General features: G+C 47.7%; 1 protein-coding gene and 2 long non-coding RNA genes across 5 annotated transcripts in view; 1 reads left to right on the plus strand and 2 right to left on the minus strand.

Annotated features, from left to right (window-relative positions):
* The first annotated feature begins 1642 nt into the window (after nt 1-1642).
* On the plus strand, nt 1643-13678 carry LOC136158985 (uncharacterized). Its single transcript, XR_010661383.1, has 3 exons — nt 1643-1677; nt 11395-11448; nt 13470-13678. It is a non-coding gene; the product is annotated as an uncharacterized lncRNA (long non-coding RNA).
* Nucleotides 1836-4871, minus strand: LOC136157918 (uncharacterized). Its single transcript, XR_010661287.1, has 3 exons — nt 4669-4871; nt 3568-3709; nt 1836-2106 (listed from the first exon to the last, which is right to left on the minus strand). It is a non-coding gene; the product is annotated as an uncharacterized lncRNA (long non-coding RNA).
* A 3321-nt stretch (nt 13679-16999) lies between the features above and the next one.
* CDH26 (cadherin 26) overlaps nt 17000-24797 on the minus strand; it is a 45868-nt gene continuing 38070 nt past the window's right edge. For all 3 annotated transcript variants that reach the window (XM_065921675.1, XM_065921676.1, XM_065921674.1), the window contains 3 exons: nt 23163-23213; nt 20211-20285; nt 17000-18740 (listed from right to left, as the gene is read on the minus strand). In XM_065921675.1, coding sequence (XP_065777747.1) covers nt 18519-18740; nt 20211-20285; nt 23163-23213 — 348 coding nt within the window. In that variant the 3' untranslated portion in view covers nt 17000-18518. The remainder of the gene's footprint in view (nt 18741-20210; nt 20286-23162; nt 23214-24797) is intronic.

The raw sequence follows: 24797 nt of genomic DNA on the forward strand, positions 1-24797 counted from the left end.
AACCTCCCTGCCCTTCACAATCTGGTCTCAATAACCCAAGTTTTGACATCACACATTTCTCTGGTCAAGTCCTCCCCAGAATATTTCTGAGGATTCTAGGAGATCAGGGAGGAAGGCGTATCCTTTCTGACAGTCACTGAACCCTTCCTCTTACTTCTGTCCAGGACCCCTTATGTCTCATCTTTGTCATAGTTGGGGTCCACGCACTGCTGCATTCTATCTCAAACCTGAATATGCCTTCTTTTCCTTTCCCCAGTACATGACCCCAACCAAGGCTCATGCAGAGTTAGTGGGCATAAGATTGCACAATGCTTCTGAGTAGGGCTTCCCTGGTGGCTCAGTGGTAAAAGAAACCGCCTGCCTATACAGGAGACGCAAGAGATGCCGGTTCCATCCCTGGGTCAGGAAGATCCCCTGGAGAAGGAAATGACAACCCACTCTAGTATTCTTGCCTGGAGAATCCCATGGACAGAGGAGCCAGGCAGCTACAGTCCATGGGGTGGCAAAGTGTCGAACATGACTGAGCACGCACCCGAGCCTGCCTCAGGGGAGGAGCAATGTGATAAAGGCAAGGGATGGCAAATACAGACAAGTGGAAACAAGACTCAGAGGATAGGGATGGGTGAGCCAGCCTCATCCCATCACGGGAGCTCCAAACTGCTCTCCCCTGCCCCCAACACAGGGTCCTGTTCTCCCAGGGCCTCTCACCCCGCTTCCCTGGTGCCCCATACCTGCCTCAAACCTTCTTTCTCTGGGCCTCCCAATTCTTTTGGCCTCCCAAAAGAACTGCATTAGGGGCCACTGCTCAGAGGATCAGGAAGTGTAAACTACAATGGGGAACATTTCCATCCCCGAGAGTGAACATTTCTAATTGGAACATGGACTCATGTTTATCTTACTTTTCAGAATAATGTGGCAGAGATGTCCTTATTCTAGGCAATGCCCTGCACTTTGTCTCTTGTGACAAATAAGCCCCACTGTTTCTCTGACAGTGAATTTTCCTTCCACTTGGCAATGCAGTCAGCATGGTTTATGTGCAGTTTTCAAGCAGGACCTTCTCCTGGTCCTATTTCCTCTCAGAGTAGATCTCTGTGGCTCTCTGCTTCCATGCTGGGAGCAGTTTGGATGACCTCAGGCCAGCTGGGTTTTTTTTGGAAGGCTGCCCAAGAAGCTGCTAATCCCCTTGATCTTGGTCACAAATCTGTCATCTTCTATGTTGACCTTCTTGGCAGATAATCAAAATGTGCTAAATTCTAAAACCACTTTCCCTTTGGTGTCTGAATATCTTGTGGGTTTGGTGGGACTTCAGAAACCAGCAGGGGTAATTTGTTTCCTCTCTCTTCTGCCATTCAAACATGACTTTAAAGTCTGTCCCCAGAGTAGAAATAAAACTCGAGTGTGTGTGAAGCTTTGGACCCAGTGGGATGTGGCTGGTGAGGTGTGGGTCCTTATCCTGACATGTTGTAACCTACATCTCCCACATTCCCTTGACTGTGTGTTCCAGGTCAGGGATTGCCAGGAGAGAAATGTCTGGGCAGTTTGGAAGGCAGATGTGACATGGTATGAAATGGGCTCTGATGGGCCAGGCCTTGTGGAAGCTCCTGCCTGTCGCTGCCAATTGTCCCAGGGCAGCAAGAGGACCAGCGGCTCCTCCGGCTCCAGAGAATCCTGGCCCAGGTGCGTGACCAGTAATGTTGTAGGAAAGGGGACCCCTTCCAGGGCCCAAAACTGGGCTCTTGTCTAACACTCAGAAATGAATTGTCCTAGGAGACACATGTGAGACACGTGTGCTGACAAAGCAAAGAGATTTTATTGGGAAAGGGAACCCGGGTGGAGAGCAGGAGGGTAAGGGAACCCAGGAGAACTGCTCTGTCACATGGCTTGCAGTCTCGGGTTTTATGGTGAGGGGATTAGTTTCCAGGTTGTCCTTAGCCAATCATTCTGATTCAGAGTCCTTCCTGGTGGTGCATGCCTTGTTCAGCCAAGATGGATGCCAGAGAGAAGGATTCTGGGAGGTGGTCGGACAGGTGGTGTCTCCTTTTGACCTTTCCCAAACTCTTCTGGTTGGTGGAGTCTTATTAGTTCCCTGTTCCTTACCAGGACCTCCTGTCATAAAACAACTCATGCAAATGGTTAGTATGATGCCTGGCCAGGGTGAGCGGTTTCAATCAGTGTGCTTCCCCTAACAGTAATGTATGAAGGTGGCCAGCAAATCATTAATGTTATCAATTTGGGGATGCTATGAGACTGAAGCAGGTTCTAGTCCATCCTGTGGGCTCCAGTCTCACGCCACCCCACCCCTTGCTGCGTGCCCTGCCCTGCTGACCCCTGGGAGCTTTGGGCCAAACACCCAGCATGAAGGCATCAGCCTTCCAGAGGCTCCATCACCACCTTCATCACCACATAACTTCATCATCACGTCACAACCTCACCATCCATCTGAGAACACACAGGCCCCATAATAAATCTTATTCCAAATAGTTCACATAATTGGATCAAGGCAGCACAACTACTTATCAACACGGCCCCAGTCTGGATGGTCCTGAGGCCACAATTAAATTCTGGGGGTCACAGGTCGACGTGAGAATCAAGTGAAAGCCGCAGACTCCGTCACAGACATGTACTTAAACATAACACATTTTGCCCAGTGATAGTGGGTGTTAGTGGTTATCCCGCTTTAAGGTGCACACATAGCACCGGGGGATCTCAGACACTTACTAAAATGCAGACACAGGTGCTGCAGGCCTGAGGCGGGGCCCAGGGTTCTGCATTTCTAATAAGCTCCCTGGGCCGTTCTGGCACATTCCATCCATCGTTACCATGTATCCTGTGGCCATCTGTCCTCCACATGAACCGGCAAGGGGCTTTGTCACTCAGCTGTTACTTCAGCTCTCGCTGCTGAAGCGTCCAGCTTGCACCAGGCACCGTGCCGTGTAACAGAAGAGGGTGAGACGGCACTTGCCCCTGGAAGGCTTGCCTGTGGCCAAACGGGAAGGCAGACAAGCCAGGAGGTGGCGCACCTCGCCCGTGCCATGCTAGGGGGCCGTGTGAGGAGCCAGCAGGCCAGAGAACACAGCCCGGGCCTGGTGTTGGCCGGGCCACCTCAGCTGGCACCTGCAGACAAGAGGGAGGGAGCCAGGAGAATCTCAGTGTGACTGGGGTATAGGATTCCAGGCCAGGCGTGGGTGAGACAGGCTGGAGGGGCACTCCCAGAACCTGGCCGTCCCTCCGAGAACACAGCATGTGAAGGCTGCACCTCGCGGCCCAACTCTTAGGCAATGGGTGTGAATGGCCCACATTCTGCAACATCTTCCCAGAAGTATCATCCACTCTTAGGACCTAAATGAATATTGCCCATCTGAAGACTGTTTGCAATAAATGTCTTCACGGTTATTGAGAGTTTGCCCTGATCCCTCCAGCCCCATGCTTGATTTAAAATCCTTCCATCTGGAATTATTAGTTAAGGGCGGTTTAATCAAAGTAAAGATGGATGGTGGAAGCAGATTTCGCTGCTGGCATTCAGAAAAGCATGCTATAGTTCTTTAATCGCGGTTGAGTGAAGCTTACCCACTTTGAATTATTAGTTAATGGCATCTCTGCAAACGAATGATGTATTGGGCAAGGAAACTTTGCAAACGAACAGCAGATCCTGAACGGATGGGTATTTCGTCTGAAGCTGAAATGTGCGTTACTTGAACAATCTGTCTTCCTAGTGGAAACAAAGTCCAAATCAAAGGCTGAAAATTCAGCCTTGAGCTCAGATCTCTGTGTGCATTTGAGATGCTGGGGAACACAATGGGGTCCCTTAATTCCCTGTTCACCTATGTCGCAGAAAGCTCCCTCGCAGCAGGCCTGACCGCTTTGGAGCAGCCGTGGGACAGAAGCACGCTTTCTGTGACTGACTAGGTGGCCCTTCACTAGGGCCCTGTCCTGAAACAGCCGCCCAGCCAGGCCGGCACTTTTCACTGCCCACACACCAGGGACCTGACACCAGCCCCCAGCCCTTCCCAAGAGGGCCAACTCACCATCAGGGTCTCCTTGTCGGGACCTACCTCTACACTGCCTGTCATTACAGAGGTTCTCAGGGACCCCAGGGAAGGACGTGAGGGGGACCGGTCATCTCCCCAGGCCATCCTCCTCAGACGGCTCAGCATCAGATCCCTGGGGAGGGCTCGCTACTGCATGCAACACTGGCATCACCTGAGCCTGTAGGTCTGAGGCTGAGCCTGAGAACATGCACTTTAAGGAGTTCTTGGGTCACGATGTTACTGCTGGTCTTAGAGGCACCCCACTTTGAGAACCGCTGCTCTAGTCTGTGTCAGAGGCTCCTGGTCTAGGACAAAGGTCACCAGGAACCCAGCGGAACACCCCAGCAGGGACCAAAAGTGCACCTTCTATTTCAGCCTCAGGATCCTGGCCAAATCCTGCCTTCAAAAATAACCAATGAATGCTAGGATCATGACCTGGCCTCATTAATCACGGCCCATGAGATCCTGCAGTGCACTGAACCAGGGCTCCCTGCCTGCCCAGCCCTGGGAACATCAGCCCAGGCAGATCAGCAGAGTGTGGGAGGACTCTAGGCCAATCCCCACTCTCCCATGACCAGCAGGGTCATGTAGGCCGCCTGCAGGACCCCAGTGAGCAGAGGGTCCCGCCAGGTGCACTTGCCTTGAGGATTCATCACGATGGTACACGGAGAAGTGGGCTTTCCCAGTGGCTCAGTGGTAAAAAGTCCTCATACAATCCAGGAGATGCGGGTCCAATCCCTGGACTGGGAAGATTTCCTGGAGGAGGAAATGGCAACCCACCCCAGTGTTCTTTCCTGGGAAATCCCACGGACAGAGGAGCCTGGCGGGCTACAATCCATGGGGTGGCAAAGAGTAAGACACCGCTTAGTGACTAAACAACAGGGAGAAGCACTTTCGGCCTGGCACGTACTAGGGGCTCAATTAAAGCAGTGAGTTATACTATTAAGAGCTGCTCCACCCGATTCTGCCCCTGGAAATTTAGTGTCTGCTTGAAGAGATGGCCTGTGCTCATAAATCAGTTACACAACAGTCCTGCCTGTTTGTGCGGCTTCTCAGCGGAGCGTCTTCCTTGTTCATAGTTGGGGCATTAATCAGCTACTCCACCCTCTGCCCCAGGCTGGTCCACAGCAAGAGCTGGACAGATTTCCTGCCCACAGCCCCTCCCCAAGTGAACTGATTCATTTCCTGTCCACGTCTGTCCCTCCTCAGAGGCCGAGACCTGAAAGCATAATGCTCGCACCCACATCCCTGTGAGTTCTGCTGGTACTTGCAGGAATTTAAGATGCAGCTGCCCAGAGACATGGGGGCCCATTTCTGAAGCACTATGGGGTTAAAGCCCTGGCCCTTGGGCTTCCCAGATGGTGCTAGGGGTAAAGAGGCCGCCTGCCAACGCAGGAGATGTAAGAGACTCAGGTTTGATACCTGGGTCAGGAAGATCTCCTGGAGGAGGGAGTGGCAACCCACTCCAGTATTCTTGCTCCGAGAATCCCATGGACAGAGGAGCCTGGTGGGCTACAGTCCTTGGGGGTCACAAAGAGTCAGACATGACTAAAGGAACTTAGCATAGCATGCATGCTTACTTTCAAAGTGTTCCTTTGCAAACTTTTCCAGTAAAGTTTTGCTGTTAAGACAGTCAAGCCAAGAGGACTGGGTTACAGAGTTCTGCAAATCTCTTAAGCAAAGGCGCCAAAAGTGGCATTTCGCTCGAGCCTGAGTGCTAAGGCCATCCTGGCAGAAGCCAAGTGTGAGCCTCCAGAGCTGGCTGACCTTTGCAGCCAGAAGGCCTGCCTGCTGACCCTCGGTTATATCAGCTCTCCCCGGGCTGCCTCTGGAGAGCAGTTCTCTAAATGTAAGCCCTCAGCCCAGGACCAAGGTATTTTTATTTATTTATTTTTTTTAACCCTGGGCATAATTTATTTTTTGCATAGGCATAAATTAGAATTTGGAGATAAAAAAATTAAGAACCAATAGTGCAGCATTTGTGACAGGAGAGCGCAAACAAAACCTGGCTGCCTAGAGGCAGGGGCCGGTGCTGGAACAGCACAGGGGGTCTGTGGGGCCTCACCTTTGTTCCAGCCCCATCCTCTAGGAACTCTTCCAAGGGCACCCATCTATGCAGTAGCCCTTCCTGCCCCCTCCCCACAGGCCAGAATGAACCACAGAGGAAGAACCCAGTTAGTGCCCCCAGGCCCCTCTTGGCAGCCAGGTTACAAGGAACTGAATTCACTCAAGGCCCCACAGAACGGGGCTAGAAATCAAGCCCTTAGCTTCTCAGTTAAAAAAACAAGACCTTGAAAAATATTTACACAATAGAGCACGGCCTGCCGGGTCCAAAAGCTCCCACCTCAGCACCCCCTCCTTAACCACCCCCCACCCCCACCCGTGACTGCTCTCCATAGAAAATGAGTCAGAATAGAAACAATGAAGCAAGAGCTGAATGAGCCCCCAGGGGTGGCTTAGGATCAGGGGCCTGATGGGGTGGGGCAGGGCCGACAGTCTGCACCCCACCCCACCCCGGTGACACCATGGATGTCACTCTCATCGTGTCACTGGGCCACCACAAGAGCCCAGGGAGCTCTGTGAACACTGCTGGCTGCCCCCAGAGGACAGGTCTGCACCCCTACACCCTGGGGGAACGTGGCAAGCTTGCTCTGGGGAACAGGTGGGCCCAAGCGAGAGAGGGGAGCAGAGCGGGCCCTGGGCCCAGCATCAGGAGAGAGAAGACAACTGCTGTCCCCGGCAGAGGGGCTCCTATAGGCTCCCAGGCCAGACCCTCCAGGGTACAAGAAGGCCCTGGCCCACCTTGACTCAGGACAAGCAGTGTACAGAAGCCCTTCAGGAACGCTATGGGCCTCAGCTGATGGCACTGGTCCTCTCCCAGGAGCTTTGTGACCAAGGTATTTTTAGCCAATCGTGTGATGGCCACGGCTCTGAGGCTATGGTCAGGATGGGACCAGAGAACATTCCTGAACTGTGAGTCCCTGCTCTGGGCTGACTGGTTCCCATGGCTTCCTTCCTAACCCTTTCCCCAGAGCACACAGCTCTTCCTGACCAGTGTCAGGACAGACTTTGGCCCTAACGCCTATAACACATCATCCCTTTATGGTTAACAACACTGGGACACCGTTCCCCCCACTTGAAAGAATGTGGCGTTATTGACAAAAGAGCCACTCACACTCAGACAAACTCCAAGAGCAAGGTGTCCTACCTGGACAGGACAGAGACATCCTTGGACCCAGTTTCCTGAATCTTCAGCTCCCCTGGGCTCCCCACCTTCACCATTTGTACCATCCCTTTCACCCTCCATAATGGCATTTATCCCAATACACTTTCTTAAGGCAAAGTATTAGTTGCTAAGTCATGTCCAACTCTTTTGCAACCCCGTGGACTATAGCCCACCAGGCTCCTCTGTTCATGGAATTTCTCAGGCAAGAATACTGGACTGGGTTGTTATTCCCTTCTCCAGGGGATCTTCCCAACCCAAGGATCAACTTCTTTACCATCTGAACCACCAGGGAAGCCCTTTCTTAACCTGTGTCTTAACTTTAGCTACATTCCAAGCACTACCATATATAATATCATAGGATTGACATGTTATTATTTTCTCCCATGCCTAAAAGGAACTTTTATTAAAATTTGTAGAAAAAGAAAACTCTCCTGTGTGCCTCTGATAAGCAGTAATAAACCAGTGGAGAGGAAATCACACTGCAAACTTCACTGCACTGTAGCCCCCTTGGTTCACCCAGGGAAAATTATTTATCGCCAGGCCTTTGTACAAGTTATTTCCTCTGCCGTGTTCTCACTTTCTTTCCCCACCCCTCTCTCTCTTTCTCACACACACACACACACACACACACACACAGAGCCCTCTTGCCCTCCTGAATAATTGACACCTCCTCCAGGAGTCCATTTCCAAGGTACTAACCTCAGAGAATAGACATTCACCCCTCTACTAGCTTCTCCTCAGCCCTGGGTGGCCTGACAGTTTTATTACCTATTGTGCTTCGTGCTCTGGTGGCTCCTGGAAAAGACCCCTTTCTGTTAAGGGGTGATGAGGAGTGCAAGCTCTGGACTCAACTCCCCTCCTTATTCACTTCCGAGCTGTGTGGCCTTGGGTGAGTTACTTGTTTTCCCCAAGCCTACCACTGTCATCTACAAAGTGAGGTTGATAACAGAATGGGAGAAATAATGTAGGCAAACGTTTAACACAGGCCTGGCACTTAATCAGTGCTCAGTAGATATTTGTGGAATGCATGCAGTCTGTATACAGACTGAGCTTAAACAATATTCCACAGCCTATTTAAGAGCTCCTACAGGTTTTTGAGAAATCATTGGCATCACCATGATCACCATTTGACAGGTTCCCAGACCAGCAGCCAGACTTCCTAAGTCAGATCCAGAACCTGTATGTGTGCAAGCCCTCAGTGTGTTGTCTTGTTTCAGAACTCGGCTGTTTCTTCATAGGGACGGTGCTCAGCAGCTCAGTGGCCACTGACAGCCTGTAGATGGTTCCACAGATGCAGAGTCCCCAGGCCCACTCTCATTTTCCCATCACCCTCATACCCGATGCACCACTGCTTAACCTGGCCGTGGAGTTCTCTCTGGAGCTATGGCCACAGGCGGTAGATATTAGTATTTGGAGACCATTCCATGGGAATGTGGTGCCCAGATAATAACTAATCTGTTCGGGACCCTAAAAATCTAAGTTTGTTAATGTTGTTTATGATGATGGTGGTGGTGATGGTGATGGTGGTGGTGGAGATGGTGATGGTGGTAATAGTGATGATGATGGTGATGGTGGAGGTGATGGTGATGATGGAGGTGATGGTGATGATGGAGGTGATAGTGATGATGAAGAGGGTGATGCCAATGACAGTGATATCAATGATTTCTTGAAAACCTGTAAGAGAAGGACTATTGTTTTCCCCTCTTTACAGACCAAGCAACAGGGGCTCAAAGTGTTGAATAAACTTAATCAGGCAGGAGGTGAATGATGGATTTGATGCCAAGCCCTGGCTTTCTCCCAAACCATAGCAGATGTTCTAAACACCTACCACATGTCTTCTATTAATATATATAGTGTTTTCATCCCCTGTGGGGCACCACGGTTGGAAACATGATTCTTTTGTTAGGGTTACATTCAAGTTCTCCATAATTCTACCATCTCAATCAGAGTCTCAAGTTTAGTTCCTGACTAACAGACACAGGAATAGAAATCCATCTCATGGTGGTAGAGAGGTAACATGCTTTCAATCTGCGTGCGTTCCTCTCCATCTCCCAGTGAAAATCACTTGTGGCCAAGGGACCATTTCTAGCCAAAAGGATTAAAGAGCCACTGTGTTTCTTCATCTTTTCCCCACTGCAGCAAATTTGGAAGTCCAAATTGTACTGTTACTGGCCTTTGTCAAAATGAGAAATAAAGCTTTGTTAGGTTAAGGGAACTTGTGGATTTATCTATTCAAGCTGCTTGCTTTAACTTCCCTGACTGCACACAGAGATTAATTTCAGGGTTAATTTCTCATTCCAACTTCTCCCATTCATTGCAAAGCTCAGGCCTTTATTGGTGGCACTTTAATAATTAGAGTTACTGCATTATTTTAAAATTATTCTTAGTCTGTTTGGCTTTTGAGGAACAATTCAGTGTTTGCTCCATGTTTAAAAACTGACTTATAGAATGTGTCAAGTCTTACAGTCAATGTCACCGAAGTTATTAAAAGCTAAGAGAAGCAGACAGCTGCCTGTTGGGTCTTGATTTACAAGTCATGTGATGGATTAAGTTAATAAGCTTCCAAAGTAGGAGATAAAAGCTTCAGAAAGGCAGATCCAGAAAGTGAAAACACAAAGACAGTGCTGGCCACGCGGCCTCTAATAAACACCCAGAGAAGCCCAGAGTAGGGGCAGGAGTCCTATAGCTGCTCATCTTGTCCCATTCCTGCTCTCCCTCAACCTGTCTTCCAAAGAAACTTGCATATCCCGCAAAACTGTGCAAAAAATGCAACAGAAGAATATCAACTTCTGTGGAAATTACAAACAGAATTTCATGAATATCACCCTCCTTTCATCTAAAGAACCTAAGGAAGTTTTTACAAATAATTAAGTTCAATTAACCCCCAAATATTAAATCTCAGATGCCTGAATCCTTAACTGAATCTTTTTAAGGAGGAGAAATCCATTACATGCACAAACATAGACTCAGACGTTGATGGCAAGGAAGAACTTTCATGAAATTGGTCATTTGGATCAAAGCCCATTGTTTCCATCTTAGAGGTTCTGCTAGTCTTAGTTTCATCATTCATAACTGTTCTGCTGCAGCCCCTGTCCAGCTGGGGCCCGTCTCATCAATGTGGCCCCTTTAAGCCTCTCAAAGCAGGGGTAGCAGCTCATGGGGATCACAGGGGTCTCTGGGAAAGTTTGACTCCCAGTTAAAACTTCTGGAGCAATCATTTCATTAAAGGGAATTTTCTCACTTAGGCTTGTTTCTAAAAACTGAAATCAAGCACAGAAGTAAGCTAATTGGTACAGATAATTGTCCAGGGGGTTGTGGCATCATAAGTTGGTGCAGGACCAGAGAAATGGAGTTAGCCATTATTAGGGGTCAGCCTCTGTCCTTCTCTCTTGTCAGCTCCCCTCCATGCTGCCTGATATGGTCCCCTTGGCCCTTGAAACGCCACAGCTTCCCCTCATGGTTGCAAATGGCTGCCACTGCCCCTGCACTTACACCCACTCAGGTTCCCTACCCAAAGACTGGTGTAGAACTCCTGGGCCTGACCCTCATTGCCTCAGATTGGCCAATGTGCTCTTCTCTGAGCCAATTACCGCTGTGATCCTAACTAGCTTAGGTCATTCACAATCTACCTCTAGAGCCCATGTGAGCAGGGGATGAAGAAAGAGGACTGCCCAAAGGAATTCCCAGAAGAAGAGTGAAGAGATGTGTTGGAAAGACAGTCCTACAGACAGATTCCTACAATACCAACATACCAAAGTTCCTCTGCCATAGTTGATTCTGGGTCACATTGATGTCCTTGAAAATGCTGAGACTCTGGGGAGCTGAGGTGGGAAAACCATCCATCAGAACGGAACCTCAGTCTTACAAATAGATACTGATGCACAGATTGGGGAAGATTCCAGCAAGGGAGAGGCAGAGCTGGACCCCTTTTCAGACCATATGTCCTGCTGTGGGCTGTGCCTGGCTCTGGTCTCCGTAAATGCTACAGATTCCACATCAGCTTTCTGTTAAACATGGTACCTGGCACGATGAGCTCGTGTTGCTGGGTCAAAAGCATTTCACATATGAATTCTGTCTACTCCAGGTTTGTTTGGTCAGGGGCAAGCAGCTCCTCTCTAATTATCTTTATTCTGTTTTCAGTCCCTGCAGGAAGTGGCTTAAGAGCATTTTGACGACAGGGCAGTGTCACCCAGGGTAAGTGGTGGGAGGGGGGCAGCCCTGGCCCAGAGGGACCCCCTGAGATACACGACTGACCGCACAGCTTCTGTGTCTCAGCTAATCTGAGGGGGGGCGCTCTTTTAAAAGAGAGGTCATTAGCTTCCTGCCATCTGAACAGCATCTAAGATGGGTCCACATGGGTCTATGGCAGGGTTTTCCACCCTTGGCACTATTGGCCTTCTTGACTGGCTCATTCTCTGTTGTGGGCACCATCCTGTGCCCTGTGGGACGTTTAGCAGAATTCCTAGCCTCCACCCCCCACCCCCTGTCCATTCCAGGAGCACCCTTCCCTGAGTTGCAACAACTGAACTGTCTCCAGACATCGCCCAGGGCCCCTGAAACAAAATCACCCCGATTGGGACCCCTGGCCTGTGGAACATGCCTTTAAAGTACACCCCCCTCGAGTTCTCAGTGGCCGCTGACTCCAACTTCATTAAGCTGGCCTTCTCCCCACGGAGACAGCAAAATACAGAGTGAATTGCAACTGTCGGGGGTGGTTCATTAGGATGATGGGAATAAGAAGAACAACAAAATCACTCTTTTTTCCCCTCAGTTAGTTTTATAAGTGATCAATTAATGGAAACTGCAGCATCTGGAAACCACGAGTAGTGGACAATATCGTTCCTAAAACCCAGGAACTGCCCAGTGACCTTTCCCTGGTGTAGGCTCCTTCACGGGTTCAGATTTCTATGTGGATTTTCCTGATTGGCAGACATAGCATCCTCAGGAAATTACCTTTTTGTTAAAGCAAGTGTCCTGTTAACACAGCCTCCCCAGGTATGTGAATCCACTTAGCCACAGAATCCTAGGAGCCTGGTTGTGCACATCACAAAGTGAAAGTGAAAAGTGTCAGCGTTAGTCACCCAGCCATGTCCGACTCTTTGCGACCCCATGGACACCAGCCCGCCAGGCTCCTCTGTTCATGGGATCCTCCAGGCAAGAATACTGAAGTGGGGAGTCATCCCCCTCTCCAGGGGATCTCACAAGGCAGCGACTATAGAATTGATTGTTTTTAAATAGACATATGAGGAACATAGATGTCAAAGGAGCACTCCGCGCTCACCTGAGCCAGCTGCACGGTGATGTCCAAACATTTCCCAGGTTTTGAACGCCAGCCCCCCTACACCCCACTTTTAGCCCACAGAGCTATCACTCAGGCTAATTCCTCACCTGCTTACCCAGCGAGGCCCTGAATGACTTCTGGCACTTTCCAAAAGTCAAATCCCAAGCTCAAAAAGTACTGTGTGGCCAGAAAAAAAGAATATGTAAAATAATCTTGTCACAGGGGAGCAACAGCCATTTTGGAGAGTTTTAGAACCATAGTAAGTCATGCAACACAACGAATGAAACCTTCACTGTACAAATATTTGAACAAAATGGGAAAAAAATCTGTTCAATGCAGAAAACTAAACAAGGTAATTACTCTGAAGTATGACACACATATTTTGCTATGTCAATGTTTTTTCTATTTATTGGTTTGCTTTGTAGGTCATGTAACCTGCATTAATCAGTGCTAAGTTTCTGTGAATGACAGAACACAAACCCCGTAAACAGAGACAAATGTGTTTTTCGCTCATGAAAGCGAGGTGATTCAGGCCCTCATGGTCTCCAAGGTGAGGGGTGAGGCTTCTTCTAATACATGATTCCCCACTTGGAAGTCTCCATCCCCAAGGTCCCCAATAGCCTTCCTTCACGGCCACGTTCCCGCCAGCAAGGAGGGGAGAGGGCTGGAAAGACACTCCCCGCTCTCCTTCATCTCAGCATCTACTGAGACATGCTGCTGCGGTGTGAGGTCCATTGGCCAGAACGTGGTCATCTGGTCACATTGAGTTCAAGGAGGGCTGGGAAATGTCATTGTCATTTAGGGACGCCACTGCCCTTGCTCAGACTTGGGAAAGAAGGACAGAAGGGACAGTGGGGACGGGGGGACAGTAGTTTCTGCCTGCCACCCACCCTTGGGCACTCACCTATCTGTGCTCACCCTTCCTCCACCACAGAACACCCTCCCCTGCATCCCCCAAGGGAACCAGCTACAAGGCCCCAGCCAATTTCTGCACCTGGCTCCCAATCCAGGATCCCAGACAAAGCAGCATCCCCTCCAACAGATATGGATGAGGTTCTTCATGATTTCACAACCTACAAACTAGATCATAAGTTTCTGGTCTCAGCACACCAAACATAAGGTTGATGAGTACGAACAGGAGGATGCGGCCATTTGGAAAAAAGCAAAATACTGAACAGCGTCACCAGTGACCCAGATGCAGGAGCAAACCTGAGGAAGCAGGAAGAGTGGCAACCCCTCAGCAGCATCACCATGCCTGGCCTCACCTACGTCCCAGCTGCTGCCTCCCCTGCACTGGGCTGGGATGGGCACCCAGAGGATGCCCCTCCTGGGACCTGCGTGGTTTTCACAGGTTGCTCCTTGTTTTCAGGGATTGCTCTAGAGTTGAACAATCACAGGTTTTTTCAGACCAGGCTGTGGTTTCTTAGGCAAAGCACTTTTTCAAAAACATAAAGATGGCTGATCTATTTGTTTCCAGTGGGCTTTCTTTGTTGAGACATAGTTTATAACCCTGGAGCATCTGACCTTCCTCGTTGGCCTCCAATTTCACTCTCTCTCTCTCGGCTGACACCTTCCGTCCCTTGGTACATGCCACCACCCACCTCAAGTCACCCGAAATGACGGCCCCGGGTAGGAAGGCAACATCCTTAGAGAGACTCTTGCCCCCAGGCTCACAGATTGGTGGGACGGGGCACTTGTTTTATTTTCCACTAAGTGTACTGCTTTGCACAAAACCATTCCAATGACTGATGTCATTTGAGAGACACAGCAGTTGCTTTTTCAGCCCTGCAAGGCTCCAAATTACCCAGCTCTCAGTCAACTGAGATTGCAGGCTGCAGGCGAGACCGCCTCCATTAGCACAGCTGCCTACATTTCATGCCACTCCAGCCCTGGCCAGCAGTTGCCCATGTCCATCTCTCCTGTGGGACTTTGCTCTAATGCATTTCTACAATATGAATTTCTCCCACAACTTTCTTCCTCAATCCTTTCTCAGAATAAAGAAAGTGCAAGTGTTAGTCACTCGGTCATATCTGACTTTTTGTGACCCTATGGAGCCCTCCTGGCTGCTCTGTCCATGGAATTCTCCAGGCAAGAATACTGGAGCGGATTGCTGTTCCCTTCTCCAAAGGATCTTCCTGACCCAGGGATTAAGCCCCTATCCTGCATTGCAGGCAGATTCTTTACTATCTAAGCCACCAGGGAAGCCCAAGAACTGCTTTCCAAAAAATAACAGATGAGAGTTGTTAGTAAATGCTTTGTTTCTGCACGATATGGGTCACCTGTCCCCCAGACCCACTGCTTGAATCCCTGCCCCCAGATGTGTCTACAAGCCCATGCCCCAAGTTTGAGTTCTTCTATTTACAGCTTGCTTATCCTGCTCCTATATTTTATAACACTTAAAAGTACATCTGGCCTTGAGTGACAGAAAATCCAAAACAGCAGCGGCTTGAACAAAATGTATTTAATTTTCCTTCATTTGAGTCCAGAGTAAGGTGGTCCTGGGATGGGTCCAGTAGGGCTCCCTGGTGTTAGAGACCTCCACCCCTTCTATCCTGTCAGTGCATGACAACTAATGACAATGTCCAGAGCTGCTGCCCCTGTCTCATCATCTCCTCATTCCAACCAGTAGAGATGGAAGAGATGAGTCTACATCTCCATCCTTCCAGGACACTTCCTGGAAGTTGCCTTCCATTGACTGGAATGTAGCCACATGGCCACACTGGCTGCAAGGGAGGATGGGAAATGTCATTCCCATTCTGGATGGCCACACATTCTGGGTCTTTTATTGAGGAAGGAGAGGTAACAGATGCTGAAGCAATTATGCTGCAGCTGCATATTCTTGTCACATTCCAGTACCAGTGACCTCATACTGGGAAAGTGAAAGGACCAGTCTTTTCTGTCTTTATAGCGCCAGCATTCTTTCTCCTCCTCCTTCTTCTCCTGATGGCAGAGGCAGATTTATTTGGCCTCTAATACACACGTTTCAGAGGAGACTACAACCACATGAGGTCTGCCGTCTTCTGCCCACATGCCATCTTTCAGGGGACTGTTGCTATGCCTACTTAACAAGGACATAAGATAAAGTTTCCTGGGTTAGTGTTTCAGCTGGGAAACTTTTAACAACCAAGATAGCTTCTGTGCTCAGTAAATTAGAAAAGTAAGAAAAACAAACTCCCTTGATGAAAAACTCCATAAAGCCAATGAGACTGTAAATGGAAATGGAAACCCAAAATTGATGAAATGCAAAATAAATATTTAACTTATGAGACGGCAGCTATCTTTGGATTGCTAAGTAATTTGGAGGCTAATGTTCTTAAAAAAAATCACATTTTCTAGGAAAATATTTACTATTTCTGTTTTATTGCCTTCTTCATTGCCATTAGTGAGACTTGGTTTCATTCACGAGTGTACATAAATTCCACTGGAGGTTAACATTTTTTTTCCCCCAAAACTTCCTGGTGAGGCTGTTTCTAATGGAAAGCTTTTAAAGCATGGAGATAGACCTGGGAATCAATCTGTGGGGAGAACCAGCCAATATTCCAGAATGTTCCCTGCAGACGTCAGTTGGGGCAGGTGATAATATATAATATAGACTGGAATCTAAGGGGAAAAGTCAAAGCATTATTCCAGATGGGCTTCATAAACACGCCAACAGGGCCAGTGTCTCCACTGGACAATACACTCCAAAGGCTCGAGACCTACAAACACATACACACAGGCTTCAGAAAACACAAAGAAAACGGCAAAATCAAAATTAATAAATGTCTAATTAAATATCTACAAAATGTAACATTTTGTTCTTGCTAATTGTTCAATTCCACGTTCTTGAATTTTTCATGAGTATTTTATTACTTTTGAGAACAATTAGTGGGAGAGAGCCTCGTAAGAATGCACTAATAGGCACAACTGCCAAGATTTCATAACCATTAGTAAAGGAGTCAAGTTACCTACAGCCAAAAGCAAACTTATCTAAAACCTGTCAGAGATGTATGGCAATGTATTTGATTTTAACACAGAGTATAGATATATTTGGGTTTCCCTGGTGGCTCAGGAGGTAAAGAATCTTCCTGCAGTGCAGGAGACCCAAGTTCAATCCCTGGGTTGGGAAGATCCCCTGGAGAAGGAAATGGCTGCCCACTCCAATATTCTTGCCTGGAGAATTCCATGGACAGAGGAGCCTGGCAGGTTACAGTCCATGGGGTTGCAAAGAGTCAGATGCGATGGAGCAACTAACACTTTCACTTTTCAGTTTTCATGGATATATTTAAGTGTTAGATGAGATGTGGAGTTCCTAAAAAGAATGCCTTAGACAAGGGGGTCAGCGTTCTTGTTTTCTTTAAAAGGCCAGGAAGTAAATGTGTTGGGCTTTGTGAGCCATATATCTCCATCATGATTACACAGCACTACTACGGCAGCACAAAGTGGTCATGGATGGCCCTTAAATAACACATGAGCACAGCTGTGTACCAATAAAGCTTTATTTACAAAAACAGGTGGTGGGCCATGGCCATAGTTTTCTGTCCCTTGCCTCAGATCCAGGAAGGTCCAATGACTTCCTACTGACGCTCACCAACCATTCAGACTCAAGAAGTATACTGTTCTAAGATAGGACTATTGTCCTGAATTCCCCAGAAAACATCGTAGACTCTCCTCAGAATCATTCCAGAATTAGCACAGCTATTCTACACAACTCTGAGTCAGTTTTAGACTTTCCAATCCTTTGGAGATGGTTTTCTTCTTTTTCAGTTACCCAAAGCACTAGGTGACACATGAAATAACTATGTACTAATTCTTGTGATCTCTTTTAGTATTTCCACAGCTTCTTTAGAAAGAAAAGTTTTAACTCTGCATTAGCTAAAACTTGGGGCTTCCCAGGTGGCATTAGTGATAAAGAACTTGCCAGCCAGTGCTGGAGATGTACGAGACACAGGTTTGATCTCTGGGTCAGGAAGATCCCCTGGAAGAAGTCATGGAAACCCACACCAGTATTCTTGCCTGGAAAATCCCATGGACAGAGGAGCCTGGTGGGTTACAGTTCATAGGATCACGAAGAGTTGGACTCGAATTCAGGAGGGAGTGCACAAAAGACTATGCTCATTAATTATATAAATTTTTTAGAATTTGCCATAGGCTTTTAGATATCTAACATATACATTAAAGTGTCTTGGTATCTTTTAAAATTTTGCTTAACCAGCTTCTTATCTATTATACAGCCAAGAAAACTGAGTATATATAGGGCACATGTCCTACTATTTGCATTTTTTTTTTAATAAAGGACACTATCACCTCCCCCACAGTTTACACTAGTGGTAAGTGGACATGTAAAAATCAATTAAAGTTTGTGATGTTGTATAAAAATAGAATTTAATCAATTTAGTCACTCAAAGGCACCTAAGTTATTTTAATTACATAGTATATACAAGTTAAATTATGTCAGTTTTTTTTAATATTTACCACTCATAAAGTTTTAAGTTTTAATTATTTCTCTTATAATAATAAATTTTATCTATTTATCTACTCAAAAAGTGCAATGGGATTAATATATTTTTAAAAATCACTAAAAATACTAAATGCAAATATTCTACAAAATATTACCCTATTGTTTTTCACTTAAACTGAAGCAGAACCATAATAAAGAAATTTAAGTAAGCACTGAAAAATCTGTTTTCCCAGTATTACCTGTTGTTCCCAAATAATTGGGGTAATCTGTAGATTATATTTCATTTATTCTCAGAGTTGGGCTGCTCATGGAAGCAAGGAATTACACAATTAAATGCAAGTTTCTCTAGAAAATATGCCTGACAAATTTTTTTAAAAAGTATGACCTGCTGTTTTGTTTTGGTTCAAGGTGTCCCAGAATGTCCAATCATTTAATCCAGACTCAACTTACCCTCATTCTGTTAGAACTAGAAGGCAATTTTTTAAAAACAAAAGAAAAAAAAAGCATTCTAGAATAGTGATTTCCCCTTGTGAATTATTCCAATCAATGAAAATATGCATTTTGGGGGGAACGAAAAGCTGACTCAGAATATATTTCTTCTAGTGGAGCAGCCTTTGGCCCCAAAGAGTCCAGCAAGTCAGGCGGTAGGTCATGTTCAGAGCAGGTGAGAGAACTGAGGCTGTCTGCTTGCTCACACTCGCCCTCCTCTGCGTAGATGTGAGGTGGGTAGCCAGGATTACCCTCGGGGTCATGAGTGCCACAGAGCTGCCGGAGGAAAACCAGGGAGAGGAAGTGAGTGCCATGGCATGTGAGCCTCGTCCCGTCACAGGCCTTTCTACAGACTCAGATCAGGCAGCCAAGCTGAAGGCAGGGACCCCATCACACTCCTGCTGACCTCGGGGAGGGAACTCTGACAATGACGGTGGCCCTGACCTGGGTAGGATGACGGGAACACAGAAGAAAACCGCCCACCCCTTCTACCCTCTTACAGGGTAGACTCCTCCCTCACCCAGGCCTGAGACCTCCCCTCCTGACCCTACGCCTTCTGTCACCTTGAATGACCATCCCCAATATATGTCTGTGGGATGGATGGATGGATGGATGGATGAGGTTAAAGGGCTTTCCCCTGTTGACCTTCAAATACCCTAGAAGGTCACTAATGGAAGTCTGAGCCTGTTTCATAGATCGAGGTGGGGATGGGTTTACAAGACTCTTCTAAGCCATCACTGGCTCACAGCATTTCGTGTGAGAATGAACTCATCTAGGGTCTGAAGACGTTCAGAGTCAGATAGCTCAGAGCCCAGAGAGGCAGGAGGAAGAGGAAAGGACCCCCCCCATGTCCCCAGGCTCTCAGCCAGCTGTGTCCACCTTGCTCGGCTCACAGGGACCCCTCCAGGCTCTCCATTTAGTGGGAATACCGTCTCCTGGCCCTGTGTCTACTGGTGCCCAGACCTGCTGCCCACAGGTATACCTGGGAGCCTTCATCCTTACATCACACACCTGCAGGGACTGTGGTCACCATGTGGTCTATGCCTTGGGGCATGGGTGGGGGCGTAAAGCCAGTCGACAGGTGAATCCAGGGACTGTGACCCGGGTGTCACCAGTCCCATCATGTCCCCTCAGTGCAGCCAAGTAGATAACTAAGGATGGGCCTGGTGAGCACACAGCAAATCAGGATCTGCAGGGGGTCTGTGCTCAAAACTTCCGAGGCCTGTGACAGCAGAAGCTTCCAGCCCTGATTCAGCAGTTTAGAAGCCCTGTGAGATCAATAATTCATCATAAACCCCAACCAAGTTAGAAGGCTCACAAGGGAAAGCACTGGGCCTTCTAATCTGCTGTTTTTCCCTCCACTCACACCACCCAGCTCAGCTCCAACTTTGCACTAATGAAGGCTCCCTGCCTGCCTGGGGAACAGGAGGATGGGCCTCAGCAGGAAGCAGCCTCGTTCAGCCCAGTCAGACGGTGAACTGGTCCCCACCCGCTCCATCCACAGGGCACAGCTGTGTGGGGCAGAGAGGGCAGATACACAGATGCGAATGTGGGTAAGCCAGATGACACGTGATGATAACCAGGGATGAGACTAGAAGGGTTCTCACTTCCTGTGACCCATCTTCATCCACTCTAACAGCCGGAGGAAGGGACCCCGAGGCACATCTCACAAAACAGAGCCCTGGGAGGCTCCAATGAGCACCCAGACCCTCTAAAGCAGGATCTGTAGAGTTGAGGGCCTCCTACCTGACTCAGCACCTCCATCATCACTCCTGCTCTCATTTCCAGGGGTCCTCTGGGCACCGTGGTATCGAGGAAAACCTGAAAAGCGAAGAAAAGAGTCCTAACCCTGCAGGGTCAGCTCACAGCTCCCCTCAATTGATGGCCTCTGCTGGCTGGCACACGGGGGCCCCCACCAGGCGGAGGACTGTCTCAGCTCTCCTGGAGGGGACAACAGGCCAAGGGCAGTTTGACCAGATGTCACTTCCGTGTGTGCAGGGAGAGAGGGCAGCCCTGCCGGTTTTCACTGATGGACTGATGGACCCTCCGTGCCTTGGCTTCCAGGGAAGAAGGAAGTCAAATGAGCCTGGCCAGCAGGGTTTGGGTCTGGTCCACAAACAGGAATCAGCAAGAGGCTGACTGCCCCATGTGGGGTAGCTCATCCCACCACTGGTCCCCACAACGCACGGCTGGTTCCAAGTACTAATCCCCTTCCTCCCGCCTTGGCAGGTCAGCCGCACCTCGTGCACACAGGTTGCCGTGCAGCCTTCTCTCGCAAGCACCTGCGTCTCAGGTTCTGGCTGAAGAGGGGGGTAGAGCTGTGAGGAGGTGGGCTTAGCATGCCCCACGTGGGGGCCACCCGGGACCCCAGAGAGCCCCCCCTGCATCATGGAGTCAGGCCCACGCAGGTGAGGCCAAGCAGCCCCTCACTCAGGCTCACACAGGTGCAGGGCCTGCACCCAAGGTGAGAGAAACATAGTGATGAGCGTGTAAGGTGCAAGAGAGACCTCAGCCGCATGCACCTGGGGCCTCTCAGGAAGAGGAGGGTCTGGGGACGGGAGCAGAGGAAGGCCCACGAGGAGGGAAGGCCAGTAGAGGCCGGGAGGCTGGAGGCAGCCCAGACCTGCAGGCAGAGGATAGCGCAGGAGAGACCAGATGACCCCAGGCCTCAGGGCTGCAGACCATCCCAGGACAACGACCAGCTGTCAGGTGGGTTTAATTGAGAGAGCGACATGAGAGCATTCCCTGGTGGCTCAGAGGGTAAAGCGTCTGCCTGCAATGCGAGAGACCCAGGTTTGATCCCTGGGTCGGGAAGATTCCCTGGAGAAGGAAATGGCAACCCACTCCAGTATTCTTGCCTGGAGAATCCCATGGATGGAGGAACCTGGTAAGCTACAGTCCACAGGGTCCCAAAGAGTGGGACACGACTGAGTGACTTCACTTTCACTTTCAGAAACACACTGGTGACTTTTACAGCTGCGGTGACTTCTGATCACCCCTGGATTTAGGGGTACTTTGTATACTCCATAAGATGTGTATAAAACACTGTGAAGTTTGGGATAATTTTACATGTCCATGAAGATATACACACACACACCTGTCTGTACCCATATCTGTCTATACACATAAACCCATCCCATCCCACCATTGCAAATTGAACTAAACACTCTTAGCCAAAGAGATAGCAGGAATAACCCTACCAACAACCCTGGAGGCCTGCTGCCTGGCGATGCTGTGTTCTCAGTCACTGCCCTCCAGCCCACGCGGGCCTCTCGGAGGAGGATACAAGAGACACAGGCCCTTCCTCCAGTGTGCTTGCTGGTCAGACCCTGTGGTCCTTTCCGGGCCGGTGGAAGGTACAACACCAGTCTCCAGGAAAACTCAGGGTCAAGTTTGCCTTGAGTAGAGTTTAGGTTCTACCACATGCCATTTTTTGCTGCTTTTGCTTCATTTTGCTGCATTTACTGCACATGCCTCTGTCAAAGCCGAGAGCATTGTTTCCCTCCCCTGGCAGCTCGGCATGGAGCTGGTTTCAGGCATGTTCCCAGGACCCACGACCCACGACTCCCCAAAGGTGCTTCAGCAAGAGTGCTTGAATTTCATTCTAATTATGTGAAAGTTATTTTAATAATAATATTTAATGTTATTTTTCTAATATAATGGAGAAGGGCTTACATCTTTTTAACTGAGTCCTCTCAACATGTTAATAAAAGCAAAAATGTTATAATTTGCTTTTATGATACTTGAAGGAAGCTTTTTGTATCTTGTTTGTTAAATCGAAGAGAACCTGATATGATAAACTAAGCTCCCTTAAAAATATTTGAAACTGCTTATTGTCATAAATTGAAATCTTTTTGACACCTTAAGAATCGATTTCAACAATGTGAGGCAATGAATTAGGCGCTAAAGAAGAGCTCTGCAGACATCCTCCACAATATCCAACTTCCTTTTTGTTGTTATTGTTTCCAGTTGAATCACTATTTTTATTTGTTGCTTTGGTAACAGGTGTATGTTGTAAATGTCATTGCACTTCAAATCAGTACTAATAAAAAACAGCTCTTTTCTGTTTTATTTATAATGTCATTCTTTGTAAGATCTCATTTGTAAAGAAGGATTCTGCTGTTAGAAAGGTTTAGGAGAAAATGGACTAATGGCCTGTATAGTCCCCTTAGTTCAAAACTTCTATAAATCCATGAAGAATCAAAGCAAAAGAATACTCAGGCCTTCATCAAGTTCCCAGCTTCTCAGCAGCAAAAGAAATTTGTCAGGGACTGAAAAACTCTGGTGCTTTCAGGTCTAGAGGTGAGTACTTTATTTGGTTCTCATCTGCTCCCTAGATGTCATGGTTCAGACAGTAAAGAATCCGCCTGCCAATTCAGGAGACCCAGGTTCAGTCCCTGGATTGGGAAGACCCCCTGGAGAAGGGAATGGCTACCCACTCCAGTATTCTTGCCTAGAGAATTCCATGGACAGAGAAGCCTGGTGGGCTGCAGTCCATAGGGTTCCAAAGAGTCAGACAGGACTGAGTGATTAACATTTTCACTGCTTCCCACATTCACTGCTTTCAGCTTATTTGGACGTTGGTTGGGTATATTTTTACCACCTTCCCCCTTCCCAGTTTCCCATTTTCAGGGCTTCCCACGGCTGCCAGGACAGTAAGGTAACTCTTTTCATGGTAACTTCTTCATCGGTACTTACAGGAGTAGAGTATTTGTTTCTCACACTTGGCTCAAAAAACACGCCATGACCCTGAAATTATTTTAGAAAATGAAAAATTAATTAAAGTAAAAAAAATGAAGTGTTTATTGGCTTCATATAAATTACCCAAAGATGCAAACACATAACTAGAAATTCTGTAACCATAAGGCCTCCTGTTTCTGCACTAAAGGTATCTAATGAGAGTAGTGTAGGTATTCCTAGCAGAAATCCATGGGTGAGTTTTATAGTTGCTTTGTGCAGAGGGAACATGAAAATATGAGATTTCCAAGCCCATCTTGGGTCTACAAAATTCACATCAGACTCACGGTGTGCCGTGAGTGTGGCCTCAAAGTCTGTGAATGTGGCCCATTCATTCCTAAGACCCAAGACTGGTTACATAATTGGAAGGACCCAGCATAAAAAATGTGAGCCCCTTGCCAGATATGAAGTGTTTCAAGATGGTGACAGAAGAGTATTAACCAAGTACAAGGCCTTTCTGAGCATAGGGGCCTGTGGGACCGACTGGGTTCCAGGCCTGTGAAGCTGACCCTTCCACGGTCAGAGGGACATACCTATCAATGTACATGCCCTTTCAAGGATTCATGCTTGTGCAAAAGAGAAGAACTCTTTTATCTTGGCTCAAACGTAGCCTTAGAAAAATAATGAATTATAGAGATCTTGAATTCTTTCTTAAAAGCTTTCCGTCATGAAAACAGTGACTCTTTGGCCCTTGAGAACCCATTTTAGCTCTTGTTAGAAGAGTAAATATTACACTAGTTAAGTTACAGTAGTTACACTAGTTAAGCTAGTTACACTAGTGAAGTCCAAATAAGGTCTGTATTTTGAGGCCTCTGTCAAAAGTGTCGCATCAAAGTCAGTTTTCTGGATTTGATAACATTCTAGGTAGACTATTATTCTTGGGGAAAGCTGTGTGGAAGGTACACAGGAACTCTGAACTATTTTTACAACTTTGTGTGAGCCTGAAAATTCATGTTAAAAAGCAAAGCTCTAGTTTTAGAATATGTATATGGAGTGTATAAGGACAGCTCAGTTTGGCAGGAGGTGTAGAGTCACTGGACTGGAAGTTGGTTAGGGCCAAGGCCAGCGCTCTTAGTCTTATAGATGATCTCTGGTGCCCAGACATGAACACAGAGAAATGTATTTATTTGTGGGTGTCATATTTGATCAAAGCTATCAAATAACAACTCAGTAACAACCAACAATCACAATAGTTAGTTAGATATATGAGACGGTTTTCACAACTATGTGTTTGTTCTACCAGAATCACAGAATCTTCTAGAAGGGAACCCACTGTCTGTCACCAGTGAAGTCCCAGCAACAGGAGTAAACCTGTGCAACTCACTGGAGTTCCCGGGACAAGGTGTAGTTGGTCAGATGCATTCACAAAGAAAGCAGCGTTTCGTTTACATCCTATGGGAAAACGCTGGTTTACTCCAAAGGTAACACATTTCCCTCTAGGTGAAAACAAAGAAGCTACACCTTTTCCTGCTCAGATACTCACGTGCAAATAAAAATTAGCATTATGATGGGGGGAGGGAAAATGGGAGTAGAAAAGGAAAGGTGAAGAGAAGCAAGGAAAAAAAGAATAAAATAAAGTGGGTATGTGTGACCCAA

The sequence above is a fragment of the Muntiacus reevesi genome, chromosome 2 (assembly GCF_963930625.1).
Source record: "Muntiacus reevesi chromosome 2, mMunRee1.1, whole genome shotgun sequence".
Lineage (NCBI taxonomy): Eukaryota > Metazoa > Chordata > Mammalia > Artiodactyla > Cervidae > Muntiacus > Muntiacus reevesi.